The following is a 15695-nucleotide window of genomic DNA, read 5'->3' on the forward strand; positions in this document are numbered from 1 at the left end:
AAGTTTTCTCAAACAGGAAAGCAATGGTTAGTTTCAGGAAAACAGAGACGTTTCTTTTTTAGGAATAAAAACAAAGGGATGTTGGTCTGCTGTTCCTTGCATGACAACCTCTCCATGTTTGTAGCTATCACAGTTGGTTAGAAATAGTGACCTGCCTAATATTCATTAAGCAGGTCATTCTGAGACTTCCTGCAACTGGATATATTGCAATGTAACATATTAGTACATAGGTCGCATCACAAAGATAAAAAACGTGGTGCATATGGTCCGTGATCAATTTTGGAGCAAATTTCAACCAGACTTTTGACGAATCTGGCCTTTAGTTCAGAATCTGCTGATAGAATACATTTTCTACTCCACTTACCTTCTGGGCAGGAGGTGAGCCTGTTGAAGAAGGCTGAGAAGCATGTCCTTCAACAGAAATGGGAGGCATGGGCCTGAGTTGCAGGAGAGATGGGTACATTTCATTTTTAGCATTAAAAGGTGAACAAGCATAGAGGCCTTCCGATTTACTGAAAAATAGGACAATCCTTCGGGTGCAAGGGCTGATAAAACTTCATCTGCAGAAGATCTGTGAATAGTCTGGGTTCAGCTTCCATCTTGAAGGGATTAGTGGAATCTGATGAGCCACATTTTTGACTATGACAAGACTGATAGTAACAAAGGAAAAGGGGTTAACTAAATCTTTTTTGGAGCTTTCTATTTCATGATGGCAGATTGTGAAAGTACACTGCTGTGCTTGTATAGATCACCATTCCTTGGAGGGCTGGAATACAAAATATTAACATTTCCCTAAAGAAATTGATCAACTATTTCAGAGTCAGGGGACCACCATTCAAAACGGGAGGAGCAAGGGATGAATATTTTGAGAATAGCAAGTAGCAATCCATCACTAATACAACCTCAGCTACAAAAAGTGCTATCCTCTCTTTTGTTAAACATCTTGCCGGGGCCACTAGCAGTGATGTAACTTGATTTGCAGTAAGTTGTGTGGTTGGATGATAGAGTGTGCGGTTAAAACGTTATCGACCCCCCAACCACAAACTACATATTACATCGTCATAGTATTCACTTGTATGTGGGAACGTAACACCGACTGGATTTCTGTGAATAGTAAAATGGCTTTCAGGGGTGTAGGAGTCAGTCAAGAAATCCTGTGATCTCTAGTGTTCAGAATGTTTGAACTCCTATGCATCCTTTTTGCTCCTTTCTGTCCGATGGAGTAAAGGCCCAATATAGTCAAACTAATACACTAAACATTTGTCCCCATAATAACTCTAACTTAAAATTGTGTGAGATAAGAGACCACTCTGTATAAGCCCTGAAGTTGATACTGGTGTGGGTCTGGACTTGTATTCCCCCTGTGGCGTCTTCCCATTACCCTCACTGTATTTCAGACCACTTCCCACTGACAGGCATTTACCTAGTTATACAACCGCCCTGATCCATTAGAGACTATCAGGGGGATATTTACCTCCAATTACCAATTTTAAGACCCAAAGGAAATGAGAAAGAGAAAGGTTTGACTTTTCCTGATGCCTGCTGAAATGCAGAGCCATACCTTTGTTGCATTCATGCACTTCCTTTGTATCCCAGTAATTGTAACTTACCCTTTCTGGTTGAAGAACGGCATTGTGTCAAAAGGAATCAAACTTTAGTCAGTGTTCATCTGAATTTAACATGACAAGAAAGATACAGTTATCGCTCAGAATTGCCAATATTCACTTATTGGCTGCTATGAATTGTAGTGAGAAGAATCCGACTGCGCACAAAATCATTCTTGAACCTTGTGCATCCATTGCAGCCTAGTAGAACGCACCAATTATGGAGAACATATCAGAACTATGGTCTCAGTTCACAAAGATGCTTCTATGAATTCTATGACTTGGTGCGACTTAACTCTTGTGTACTGCTGATGTTTCTGGAATAAGTCGAACTTTTTAATGAAGGAAAGGTTTGGGCCCTATCACCAAAGGTGAGTTTGCATGGGATCTCCTCATGTGTACATCTACAACTACATTTAGGTGTGATTATCCTCATGGATGGAACTCACTATTTAAGTATGTAGATTTACACCTAGATGTAGACTTTTGATTCCCTTCTTACTCAAATGAAGGGTGTGGAATCTTACAACTGAAATTATGAGTGAAATGTTACTATTAGTAACTTTCTGCCTTAATGTGTCCATAGAATATGTGCCACAGAAAGAATTTGGGATTTTAAGAAAATTAATTTTAGAATAATAAAATATTTTTTTAGATTAAAAATAATTAGAACACAGTTTCCCAAACTCGTATTTACCCTGGGGCAACCACAGTAAAAAGGGACAACACACCACCACAAAAGCAATATATCTCAATTATTCAACATAATAATTTAAAATTTATATTTTTGAATTAAACAAAATCAATTAAAATGTAAATATTTCATATTTTACACTTACATTATTATTTGTGTAGAATGCATCACAACCTTGGATTCAAGTTATATTCTATTTGTGATTTGTTTTATTTGTTTACAATATATTGTATTAAAGTGTTAGTATGCATATTAATAATGTAACATTTAGACATTTTGATTTACACAAAATCAAATCAGAATCATTTAAATACAGATCTACAAAATGTATTTAAAAATGTTATTTGATATAAATACATTTTAAATATTTCCCTATGTGCTCTGCCCTGCCTACATTGATTTCTATGGATGTGTCGCAGTACCAGGGGCTGGCCATGTGAGGTGGTTGGCTGACACAAAGACGGCACTTGAGTACATGTAAGCCTTTTTTTTACATACCACTATAATAGTAGATTAAATGTGTATTTTGTGCATTGTAATTGTCTTACTATTGGGTAGGGGTGCATTCTGCATTAAACCCACCTAGTTTGTAATAATTATTCTACATTGTGCACTACTACCAACTCTCCCTTTCACATTTACTATGAAATTCTATGTGTGCGGAGATCTCAATACAGAAAATAGAATTGGTGGAGAACTCCTGCTGGAAGTTTGTGAATTACAGTATGTAAAGTAATACTACTTTACATCCTCCAAAACATATTTTGTGTATTAACCTCTTGGTGAAATGGGTTCTAAGTGTGATTGAGTAACTTTATTAATCATTAGCATATGTATATGTTTATGCAAAAACTACTGGTTGGAATTAAGATGTAATATTGAGAACACAATCACCTACCAATTACCCTAAATATATGGTGATGTTTGGGGAACTTGCACGCATAATGTGAATACTTACTCCCTCTTTTCATGCCACTAAAGTTAATAATGAATACAGTGTATGAAATGTGTTGCTAATACCCCGTAAAGTGGCACCTGCGGGGGGTCAACAACTTCCTACTGGTCACCCCTTCCCCTCCTCGGGGAACACCTGCATTCCCACAGCACAACCTATAGACTTAACGCGACACAAAATATGCTACACTATTTGGTCGCAAAAGGATCTAGGGTTGGAAAACTCTTAAAATTAAATTTCTATAAAAGAAGGAATTGATAATTCAAACCTATAAGTATATTTGCAGGCTGCTGAATTTCTTGAATTGGAGAGTTTGACATGAAACATGAAAGAATGAGCCAAAGGAACCGTGTCTCCTTAGCATCCGTGGAGTAAAATAGTAATAAGTAAAGAATAGTCATGCTGGCATTGAAAGGATGCTTGTGAGCACTACTTCTACAAGTCCTGAAAAAGAAATATATATGTGTTAAAAAAGCCTGGTTATGGTCATGAGCTAATTATGCTGCACTATTGGGTATGATCAACAGAATGGTAAATGGGGACACTATATGCAACATAAATTTGTCCCCATCAATAAAAACATGCCTCTTGAACTCTACCTTCTGATCCTTTTTAAATGTATCCTAAAATGTATTTTGAAGCTCATTCTAACAAAGGTATTGATTGAATTATTGCTGCTTGCAGCGCATGCCCTTCTACTTTCACTTCTTGATAGTCCATAGTTTTTTTCAAATAGAAAGTCAAATGCTTCAAGTAATAAGTGTGGTAATATTCTTGTTTCGATTCTGAATGCACAAGTTTGAGTTTCATACAAACACCTTGATTTTACATTAAACGAAATTCTGATAAAATTGTGGGCACGTGGTTACCTGGTGAGCCAGGTATTGTTGAATAACCATCCAAAGAAAGGATATCTTCATCCATCAGGTCCTTGCCATCTTTTTTCTTTTTCTTTTTTACAGAACCTTCTGGTGGTTTTAACAAAGAAAGCTCTTCTGGGTGTCTAATGTCTGCAAAGCAATATAAAAATAAAAAATAACAGTATACATTTAAACGTGATCTACCTGACTAGTAAGCAATTGATTTTGATTGACAAGTTTGAGATGCTTGTTTGAACAGCACATTGAAGTTGCTCGCGCAATTCATGGTATAATATTACACAGTATAAACAAGAAGGACTTAGGGGCTGGTGTGTAGTGCTGTTTTGCAAATGCTGAGAGAGGGCCAGAGATATGGCTCAGGATTCGAACATACACCTCTTACATGTTAATTTCAGTATTATCAGTCTTAACTTATTTTGACTATATGTAATAAAACATGTAAAAAAAAAAAGTACAATACAGTAAGATGTAAAACACAACGTAGTATACATAGAGAACATAAAAATACATTAAAGTGTAATTCATTATCTGCTCTTTTCAGTGTTGGTCCGATGGCTTTGGTAGAAATAATTGTTTTTCTGTAAAAACACACTTTTATTCAGGAATATATTAATTTAGATCCATGACATACTTGTTGCTGGTGATATGTTCTTGTTTCAGAGCAGCGCCTTTATTCGGGACTTAGTCATTAACTACTTAGAAGCAATTTTAAGCAGGTAACATAAATATATGGACAGTTGGCACTGTAAAATAGTTATCCAGTACTCGTGAAGTGGTTGCAAATAAACATGAAAGTAAGATACAGTAAACACTAAGTACATATTTGGCAAAATAAAACAACTCAAATGTGCCCCTCTTTGAAATTTCACAATACCTTTAATTTCAAATCAGGAATAATGAAATAAAAACATTTTAGCTAGCTTGTTCCATGTAAGCAAGGCACCATGTGTTCCGCGTTTTCCATTAACAAACAAGTGCATTCTATGAGTTGCAGTCTTAATCCACATATTGATAAAATCGATTTGTGAAGGGACATTCTGAGACTGGATGCAACATGTTAGATGTATATTGATTGATCTCGTTCAGTGATGGTTTTCATATTTTAGCACTAAACGAATGAAGGTCATTAATTACACCAACTACATCTGATTCCAGCAAAGAGGCAACGGATGGGAGGGCATTAAATGCCCAGCCAAAGTGGACACAATGAAGGGAGGATGTCACAGCTCGCTTTCCACGAGGAACTTTTGTCTCAAAAGCAGGCACAGAAGTCTGCAATTCCTGATTCTGACTCTCCAGTGTTAGACAAATGTGCTTAGGTGCTGAAAAAATATGTAAATTGGATTCTGTGCAATCAAATATCACATGAAAAAAGCAAATTCAAGTAATCTTCATATTAGGCAAGTTAATGTGATAGTATTTCCATTTGACTTACTTATAGTCCTGCAGATTTCGGCAACAGCTTTGAAGACCACCGCTGAGAAACTCACTTTCAGTCTCACCGTTTTCATGTTCGGCAAACGAAGCCGCAAAGGTTTATGCTGGGGACTAAATGTAAGTTTAGCATCAGCCTGAACGCCATACTTGTCCAGGGTCCAATGGGTTTTCAAAAGCCAGCATTTTCTTTTTTCCCACCAGAGCGCATAGTCAGACCAGTCCCTTGAAACACCTGCAAGGCAATGAAAAAACACCACCTTTTAGAATCTTGGAAGGAGCAGGCTCGGTTTCTTTTCTGTAAACCTTCTTGAGAATCAGCAATATACAAATGATTTGTCTTTCAGGACTTAGAAAGTTGCTGAAAGCACATCAACTTGTAAAACCGCCAAGATGACCACTACCAACAGGAGATCGATTACCATGGACGTGAGTGAACTGTGATTGGTCTTGGTGTGTCATAGCCGCACAGTAAAGGTGAGTGCTATTGGGGGGTGTGATGTGTCCCTGAAGAGCAAGGGTGAAGGAGAAACACAGAGACATTCATTTCTATTTGTCTGTGGTTAGTAAGGGGGTCATTACGATGGCGGTGAACATCGTGCAGTCATTCTCTGTCCGCCAGATAAGGATGGCGGGCGGTGTGCTTGCGGACGGAAAGCCCATCCGCCACAGGTCTGACCCGGCCAGCATACCCAGAATGGTGGCGGTGCCTAGCAGGCACTCTCTGCCACATTAGGATGCAGCATCCCCGCCAGCCTTTGAATGGCAGTTCAACCGCCATTCAAAGGCTGGCGGGAATGTACTTTGGGGGAACGTTGCGGGCGCCCCGGAGTGCAGAGGCAATGTAATTGTGCCCTTGGGGGGCACCTATGGTGCCCCCCTACAGTTCTCTTCACCAGGTGGCATGCCCCACGAGGTGACTGCCGCATAGTGCAGGGAAATGCACAACCTGCATTTTTAACATTGTGGTGGGTGCTGCAGCCAGCAGCACCCGCCGTAATGTTAAACATTCCTTTTGCGGCTGCCAGAGTGGCGGTCGCATTGTCATTTGCTATTTGCTGTGCGGGACCGTCGCCATATGGCAGGGTGATGCCAGTTCCCGGGACGATGGCGGACGGACTGAAGTCTGTCGGCTACTGTAAAGAGCCACTAAGTTCTTGGGCAAGAGTCCCCAGAGTCATTTATGGAAAATAATACAACCGTGACGATACCATGAGCCATAGGTAAATTCCTAGGAGAGGAAAACATCAACAAAGCATTGTGCATGCACAACTGGAATCAAGCCTGCTTCTTTGCTGTGACGTTATTTTCAACCAGCACACATAAAGACATAGAATGAAGATTAATATGGCTAGCAGAGGCTGACGTGGTGCGCAAAAATTTTCATCAAAAGTTTTCCTTATGTGATGGAAAAAAATCATTAATTAAAAAATACTTAAGCTCTACATACACCAGGGGACTTTGAGTTAGCCCTCTTCATCCATTTGTCTGTCAGCCACATTTTGCTTTGGCCCACCACAACATACAGTGAGAGGCAACTGATCAGCGCACCAGAAACTGGCTGTCTTACATTGTGATCGATGGCATTTTGATTGACCACATTTTCACATTCACCTAAAAAGAAGTGCATGTCAGTGCCAAGACTGATGTAGCAGAGATCCATGGTGTATATGGTGGAGCTTGGTAAAGCCCTCAAATGGCTGATCAACTTCTTGTCAGAATGTACAAACTTGGTCCTGTTGGGCCGGCTCACATCTGCATCCTCATCTCTAGATAAGTGGGTAGCACAAGGCTCAGTTCTGAGCCCCACCCTATTTAATATATATATGCCCCCCAGCACGACTCATAAGATCCTATGGACCACTATGGACCATGACACCGCCCTGACCAAAAAGAGATTTAAACTATGCTTACAGTCAGTAGATACATGGATGTCTCAGAACTGCCTTCAACTGAAGATGACCAAAACAGAGATCCTTTGGTTTGGGAAGGCACATACAGCTTGGTTAGAAGATTGGTGGCCCCCCACCTTTATCCAACTAATATGCAAGGAACCTAGGAATAACGATAGACGATAAACTCACTATGAATGAACATGTCAAAACAGTGACTAGAACCTGTTTTGGCTTCCTGTGAAACCTCAAAAAAGTATTTCAATGGGCTTGTTTGCATGCCAGGAAGTCTCTGGTACAAGCACTGATAATGAGCCACCTGGACTACGGCAATGCCCTTCTGGTGGGTACTAACGAAGGCCTTCTGGCCAGGCTCCAGGTGGTGCAGACTCGGCTGCTCGACTGATCCTGAATCTTCCCCCCGCTCTCCATCTGAGCCCTCTCTACACTCCCTTCACTGGCTTCCGATTAAAAAGCGCATGCTTTTCAAACTTCTCTGCCTGGTGTGTAAGACCCTGCTGGGGAAGGGCCCTCTGTACCTTGGGAAGAAACTGCAACCATATATCCCAGCACGGCAGCTTACATCGAGCGATCTTTTGCTTCTTTGCCCAAAACGGTTTAGAGCGACGAGATTCAGAAGCCGCTCCTTCTGATTCCCGGCCCCCCATCACTGGAATAGGCTACCCTTATCTATCCGAGCATGCACAGACTTCACCAAATTAAAAACACTCTTGAAAACACGGCTATTCACTCAGTAAGCTCTAACTTACAGTCTGCTCCCACACTGCAATGGTGCCTAGAGATCCTTTTGGAGCTGATTTGTGTGCCTTACAAGTGGAGTAATTAAATAAATAAATATGTTATGCAGATTTGTGGAGCACATAGCTGGGAGGGCCTAGTGGGAGTACCTGAAAAGTTAGGTCTTTAGCTTCTTGCAGAATTTAAGAAGTTAGGAGGAGTCTCTTATGTATAGCGGCAGGTAATTCCATGCCTTAGAAGTGATGTAGGAGAAGGCTCAACCACCAGAACTGGTTTTCGGTATGTGAGTGATTTGTACAAGTAGGAATTCAGATGAGCAGTGTTGAATGGAAGGTTTGTGAAAGCGAAAGAGATTTTTGTAGTACGATAGGCTAGTGTTATGGAGTGCCTTAAAAGTGTGTGTGAGGAGTTTGAATTGTGCTAGTTTGTGAATAAGGAGCCAGTGGAGTCCCCTCAGGTGTGGTGTGATGCGGGCACAGTGTGGGAGATTGAGAGGGGAAACGGCCTTAACAACGCAGACAGAGCCACATGTGCTGTTTCCCCGCAAGCTCCTCTATGTATACCTTAACCATGCATATGCCTTAACCATGCATTTGCGTGGTTAAAGCAGTGTGTGGTCTAGATGCTGGGATGGGCGAGCCCAGGAGCAGGAAGGATCGGAAGAGGACGCAGTGAGGTAAGTGAGGCTGGAGCCAGGTTTTGGTGGGGTGGGGTTTAGGGCTCGGGCCAGTAGTGTTTAGGGATCGGGTAGGGGTGGTGTTTAAGGTTCGGGGGTCAGGATAGTGTTTAGGGCTCAGGGGGGTTTATGGCTGGGGAGTTGGGTAGTGTTTAGGGCTCAGGAAGGTCAGGGTAGTGTTTAGGGCTCAGGGTAGTCGGGGTAGTGTTTAGGGTTCAGGGGGGTTGGGGTAGTGATAAAGGCTCAGGGAGGTCAGGATAGTGTTTAGGGCTCAGGGGGGTTTATGGCTGGGGAGTTGGGTAGTGTTTAGGGCTCAGGAAGGTCAGGGTAGTGTTTAGGGCTCAGGGTAGTCGGGGTAGTGTTTAGGGTTCAGGGGGGTTGGGGTAGTGATAAAGGCTCAGGGAGGTCAGGGTAGTGTTTAGGGCTCTGGGTTGGGTAATGTTTAGGGCTCAGGGGATCGGGGTAGTGTTTAGGGCTCAAGTGGTTATCAGAGTAGTGTTTAGAGCGGGGGGTTGGGGTAGCATTTAGGGCTCGGGGTCAGGGTAGTGTTTAGGGCTCAGAGTGGGGTGGTTGGGGCATGGTCTTTACCAGATATCCCTTTACCAGTTATGCTCTTACCACGAAATGTAATCATAAAGGCATGCATGGTAAAGGCTTGCGTGGGAAAGGAATGCATTGGTCAGTCGCATTTGTTGTTGGGGCTGCGTGGTTGAGGCAAGTGTGGTTTAGCAATGTGTGCCTCTGTCATATAACCGATTGAGAGTGATTTTGGCCGCTGAGTCCTGAACAGTCTGCAGCCTTCTAATGAGTATATTGTTGATCCCAGCATTGCGGTTGTTCCCGTAGTCCCGCTTGCTTGTGAGCAGGGTGAATGTAACAGTTTTCTGGGTGTTGACTGGGAGTAGCTTCTTGTGGAATTTAAGAAGTTGGGAAGAGTCTCTTATGTACACCGGCAGGTCATTCCATGCCTTAGGAGTGATTTAGGAGAAGGCTCAACCACCAGATCTGCTTTTCTGTATGTGAGAGTTTCAGGTGTCCAGACAAGCAGTGGTGTCTAGAAGGTTTGCGGAAGCAGATAAGATTGTTGAGGTACACTGGGCCAGTGTTATGTAGTGCCTTAGAAGTGTGTGTGAGGAGTTAAAATTGTGCTAATTTATCGAGGGTCAGCCAGTGGAGCCTCTTCAGGTGTGGTGTGATGCAAGTACACTGTGGGAGATTGAGAGTGATTCTGGCCACTGGGTCTTGAATAGTCTGCAGCCTTCTAATGAGTATGTTGTTGATCCCGGCATAGGACTGTTCCTGTACTCCAGTTTGCTTGTGAGCAGGGCAAGCCTGACAGTTTTCTGGGTGTTGACTGGGATAATTTGAAAATCTTTCTCAGCATCCTTAGGGTATGGAAGCATGAGGCGGTGGCGGTAATGTCGAATTTGCTGTTGATAAGGATACCAAGGTTCTTGACATGGGTGGTGGGGTGGGTGTCGGTCCTGACTCTGTTGGCCACCATGTGTTCTTCCAAAGTACATGATTTTGGTCTTGTCAGTGTTTAGCTTTAGACTGTTGGTGTGTAATTTCAGTCATGCAGGTATTGAACTTGATCCAGCTACTGGGCGTCTTGTCCATAAGGGAGAAAATGAGTTGTGTGTCGTCCACGTAGTAGAGGAGGTTGATATTGTGAGAGCGGATAATGCTGGTTAGAGGGATCATATATGAGTTGGAGAGGGTCGGGCTCAGGGAGGATCCTTGTGGAACTCTGCAGATGAGGTTGTGGGCATCTCAGGTGTATGGTGCCAGGCTAATTGACTGGGTCCTTCCTGTCAGGAAGGAGCTCATCCATTGGAGCCCATGCCCTTGGGTTCAAATGTCGTGTAGGGGTAGGATGAGGGTAGGTTGAGAGATTGCATCAAATGCGGCAGAGAAGTCCAGGAGGACAAGAGCCGCTTTGTCTCCTCTGCCCAGAGTCATATGGATGTCATCCATGGTGGCGATGAGAGCAGTTTCGTGCTGTGGTTAGGTCTGTAACCTGATTGAGTGGTGTCAAGGAGCTGTTGGTCATGGAGGTATTCAGTGAGGTATCTGTTAATCATTTTATTTAAGTCCTTGGCCAGGAATTGTAACAGGGAGACCGGTCTGTAGTTGGCAAGCATTGAAGGGTCTGCAGAGGATTTGATCAGGAATGGGAAGGCAGTTACATTTTTCCTAGCATCTGGGAAGGTGGCGCAAGTGGTGGAGGCATTCAGAATGGGTGTAAGCATGACGCTGATGAGTTGCAGTTCTTTGTAGTAAGGGAGGTGGAGCAGGGGTCCGATGGGGCCCCTGAGTAGATGGACTTCATGGTGTTGATGGTTTCTTCTGGGGTGATGACAGGTCAAGTGGTAGCACTGATTCTTTGGATAAGATTGTCAGGTAGTTGGAGAGGTCTGTCAACTTTAGTTGTGGACTGAGGTTGCTGTAAATGGCGGTTATTTTATTGCTGAAGAATTGATAACGATTGGTGCAGAGGTCCTACGAGGGAGCGATCAAGTTGGGGACGGCAGATGGTGAGGTGAAATCTTTCACAATGTGAAAGATTTCTTTGCTTCTGTTGGTGCTGGCATTGGTGCAGTCTGCCAGAGCAGCACATTTAGTGGTCTGGATCATTTGGTGGTGGCATCTCAGGGCGGATTTGAACATGCTCCTCTCTTCATCCATAGAAATGTTATTACTAGTATCTACGCTCACCAATAAATCCTGTATACAAGAGGAGACGGTGATCCAGAGTAAGTAACCAATGTGGTTTGACACTTGGCAAGGACTTCAGTCTGCCTCATAGATTTACAAACATGAAAGGGAAAGGGGTATATCATATTCAAAATGCAAGACAGTAGTTCTATTATTCTCATGCCACAATGGCGAGTAAAATTTATCAAGAAATTAGTTTTAGTCGGTTACCATCCTTTTCTATTCAACAGGATATTGGAGTTTAGTGATGGCATATTTGTTATATGTTAACTAATGGACTATGCCTCTTGTTAATTTTTGGGGGGGGAGTGTTGTAATTTATATGAGGACAAATTCATTATGTGGCCTCTTATGCAAGGGCCATCCCACAGATACAAAAACAGCGGTTCAACTTCTGCGTCACCAGGTCAAGTTATGGGGTCAATAAAATGCAGCATGGGTGGTCAGGACGCCATTCAGTTACTATAAAATTTGATGCTCATGTCTTCTCTATTGAACTCCCTACTCAGCACAATCTGATCACTGTAACTACCAGTGCTATAGTTTCAGCAGTTTCAGCCCGATCTGAATGCTTATACAGACTCTACCCTTGTTTTTGTTTTTAAGTGCAAACAGAATACAAACAGGTAAACTGAGTCGACAAGATCAAAGTGAGTGGATTTGTATGGAATCTTTAAATACTTCAGTTACATATATTACCCCTAATATCTATAGAGGCATTCCATAACAGTTGAAATATAAGAATGGCATGTCAATAAAAGGTGTGTAGGAAATGTGAACAGTTTGTATTCTTAGTAGTTATTTCTGCAGGTCACATTAGACCTATGTGCCAGAAGATGAAAGAAGAACAAAGAGGTAGTGTTGAGGAGCAGAAGAATAGAAGAGTAGGAGAGTAAATGAGACTGTGAAGGCCAATATATGTATGATTAGAGGTTGTGTGTGAACCTGTTAGAGGATACAGAGGGAGAGGATGGTGAGGAAGAGTAGTTGGGCTGTGTGCTGGTTAATGGAATTAAGTAATCGGGGGAAAGAATAATGAGTAATATGATGTTCACGGTGGCTTGTTCCTCTTTAAATATTGGTCACATTTATTTCAACCTAGTTTTGAAGGGTTACTTGCGTGAGTTCTCCCCAAAAATACTATTGCCAGGCCCACCATGAATTTATTGATATGTTTTAGAGTTGCCTTCCAGTCAGGAAGTATTGTTTTGACTCCTAGGCCTAGAAAGAATTCAATTAATAAAAGTCAGCATATTATGCAGATGGGGTTTGTGATTCAGCAAATATACCTAGAGCAACTTTGGTTTAGTTTAAAATTAAGGGGTATGTGGAAGATTTTTTATATGACCTTGGATCTTATCTGGAAGGCCTTGATGTATGTACAGCTATATGGCAAATGTTGGAGGTAACCTTTCTCTTCTTCAGAGTTCCAATATGTATTTGATTCTATTAGACCTATTTTAAAACGTTTGTTGGGGTTCCAAAATCATCCATAATCCAGATTGAGCTATAAATGGTGCTATTTTAGCTGTCAATTGGGAATTCCATAATTTAACCCAGTTAGCAACTGATGTCTCCGGGAGGTTAGATTCATAATGGATATCATCGCATTTGTTGTTTTATGCTCTACTAATCATGTTTGCATGGCAGGATGTTGTGTACTTTAGCCCCTGAAATGCTGGGCATTCTCTCCCCCCAGGACTGAGCCTTTTTTTGGTCATTTGGGGTAGTTTGTGCTTAGGGCTCCATACCTTTTATCAATATAAGATGTCCACGCCAAATTTGCACCTTTTTTCCCCCAGCATCTTGGGGATTCTAAGGGTACCCAGGGTTTGTGGCTTCTCCTGAAGGCGACCAAGAAAATATGAACAAATTTGCAACATTTTTAGTTTTTTGGGGAAAAATAGGAAAAAAGTGCTCAGGAAAAAAGTGTCTGTTTTTTTCCCCTAAAAATGGCATCAATGAATGGTTTGCTGTGCTAAAGTCACAATCTTCATAGTTCTCAGGGACATGCAGAGCTGAATAAAAAAAAAACAATTACCATAGTTTTGGCATTTTTCAAGGAGTTAGTTAATTATTTTCAGTTTGTGGTGAAAACCAATGTGAAACCCATGGATGTTCCAGGAAAGCTATAGATTTCTGGAAAGTAGACACATTTCTGAATTAATCAAGGGGTCATATGTGTAGATCCCTCGAGGTTTTTCCAAAGAAATAAAGACATTTAAAAAAAAAAGAGTAGAAAAAAAGCCATTTGTGACAACATTTTAATCTATGGCATTTTGTCACATGGTCAGATTTACAAAAGCAATATACCATTAAGTCCACTAGACTCTTCTGGTTGAGGGAATTTATTAGGTTTGTAGGCGTGGAGTTAAGGAGCACTGGATATTCGCACATCTCTGAATTCTTGGGTACCAGTACTAGCATATGATTTAGAGGGTATTTTTCCAAATGTGTTCTCTCTTACATACTGGCTCAAATTTGGAAGGCACAAATGCAGCGAAATCCAATTAGTAATAACAAATGTTCTATTCTATGTTTCCACATGTTGTCTGATAAAAATGGTACCTCACATGCGTGAGTAGGCCTAGTTCCAGGAAACCGCCGAAAATGCAACATGGATACATCACATTTTTTCACTCAAAATGGACTCTTTTTTCTACAAAGTGGGTAGCTGTGAATTTTGGGCTCTAGTTCATCCAGTACCTACAGAAACCTAGCAGACTTGCACATTTTTGAAAACTAGACATCTGGGGGAATTTAGGGTGGGGTGACTTGCGTGGTTCTCACTGTTTTATTTTTTAACGTAGAATCCCTTGCAAACCTCAAACTTTGACTAAAAAACAATTTTTCCTTACATTTCTGTGATGGAAACTTCTGGAATCTGCAGGGAGTCACATATTTCCTACCACCTTGTGTTCCCGCTTGTCTCCTGATAAGAACAATACTCCGCTTGTGTGAGTGAGTCACAAAACCAGGACACAAAAAGGCCCTAAAGCTCTACATTGAGAGATAAGCAGTTGAGTAGCTGCGATATTTGGGGCTGTGCTGTGATGGCACCAATGCAAACCATCGAACAGCACATTTTTTTAAACTAGATAACGAGGGGATTCCATGGTGGTGTGCCTTGCATGGATCCCATGAGGTTTTCTTACCCACAATACCATGCAAACCTCAACCTTTCCTGAAAGGACTCATTTTCCTTAAATTTCTGTGATTGAAACGTCCGTAATCCACAGGAATCCACACAATTCCTACGATCCAGCGTTACCCCACTTGTGCAGATCGAAAGTCTGCGCCACTTTTGTGGCTGGGACTACTGTTCACAACAGGAACAGATAATAACAAAGTCAATGGGAGCCATTGTGAGGGGACTTTCATTGACCTTTGTTTGGTTTACTCCTGTTGCAGGCACTAAGCCCCCTCCCCAACAAACATATGGCATACATGTAGTCTCTTGTGTCTAGTGGGCTTTCTGCCCCCTGGGAAGGGGACAAATTGGGGTAATTGCCCCAATCTGCCCCCGAGGGAGGCAGAAAGACTTTTGGTGCCCTTTTTTTAAGTGAGCATGACCATGCCCATGGTGGTCAGCAACCACCCCTGTTTTTGTTCTCTGATGTCTAGTGGGTTTTCTATCCCCCTTGAGGGGCAGAAAGACTGCCACCATATTTTCTGTGGGCTGGGGGCATGGCCATACCCATTGTGGCCACTCCCCCACCCCGATATTTATAGAAATAACGGTCTGTCCTCTTGTTGGGGTGGGGGCGAGGCCATGCCCATGGTGGGCAGCCCCACTGCTAGATTTTATAAAACACAATACACTCTCTGGTGTCTAGTGGGCCCCATCTCCCTTCCAGGGGGGCAGTAAGACTGTCACCATGTTTTTTTACGGGTGGGGCATGGGCATGCCCATAGTGAGCAGCCCCAACCCCAATATTTATTCTTTATTGACCCTGGTGTCTAATTGGCTTTCTGTCCTCCTGGGGGTGTGGGGAGATGGGGGTAGCTACGTGCATCCACCCCTGGGGGGGGGGGGCAGAAGGACTGAAATAATTAAATTGCTAGGGGGGTACAAGCCCTTG

The 15695-nt window shown here is 42.3% G+C and overlaps 1 protein-coding gene across 2 annotated transcripts in view; it reads right to left on the reverse strand.

Annotated features, from left to right (window-relative positions):
* The window catches only part of FERMT1 (FERM domain containing kindlin 1), a 283134-nt gene that overhangs the window by 178966 nt on the left and 88473 nt on the right, over nt 1–15695 (reverse strand). For both annotated transcript variants that reach the window (XM_085612639.1, XM_085612638.1), the window contains 2 exons: nt 5570–5803; nt 4123–4263 (listed from right to left, as the gene is read on the reverse strand). In XM_085612639.1, the coding sequence (XP_085468765.1) occupies nt 4123–4263; nt 5570–5803 (375 nt within the window). The remainder of the gene's footprint in view (nt 1–4122; nt 4264–5569; nt 5804–15695) is intronic.

Source organism: Triturus cristatus, chromosome 6 (genome assembly GCF_964204655.1).
Source record: "Triturus cristatus chromosome 6, aTriCri1.1, whole genome shotgun sequence".
NCBI classification, from domain to species: domain Eukaryota; kingdom Metazoa; phylum Chordata; class Amphibia; order Caudata; family Salamandridae; genus Triturus; species Triturus cristatus.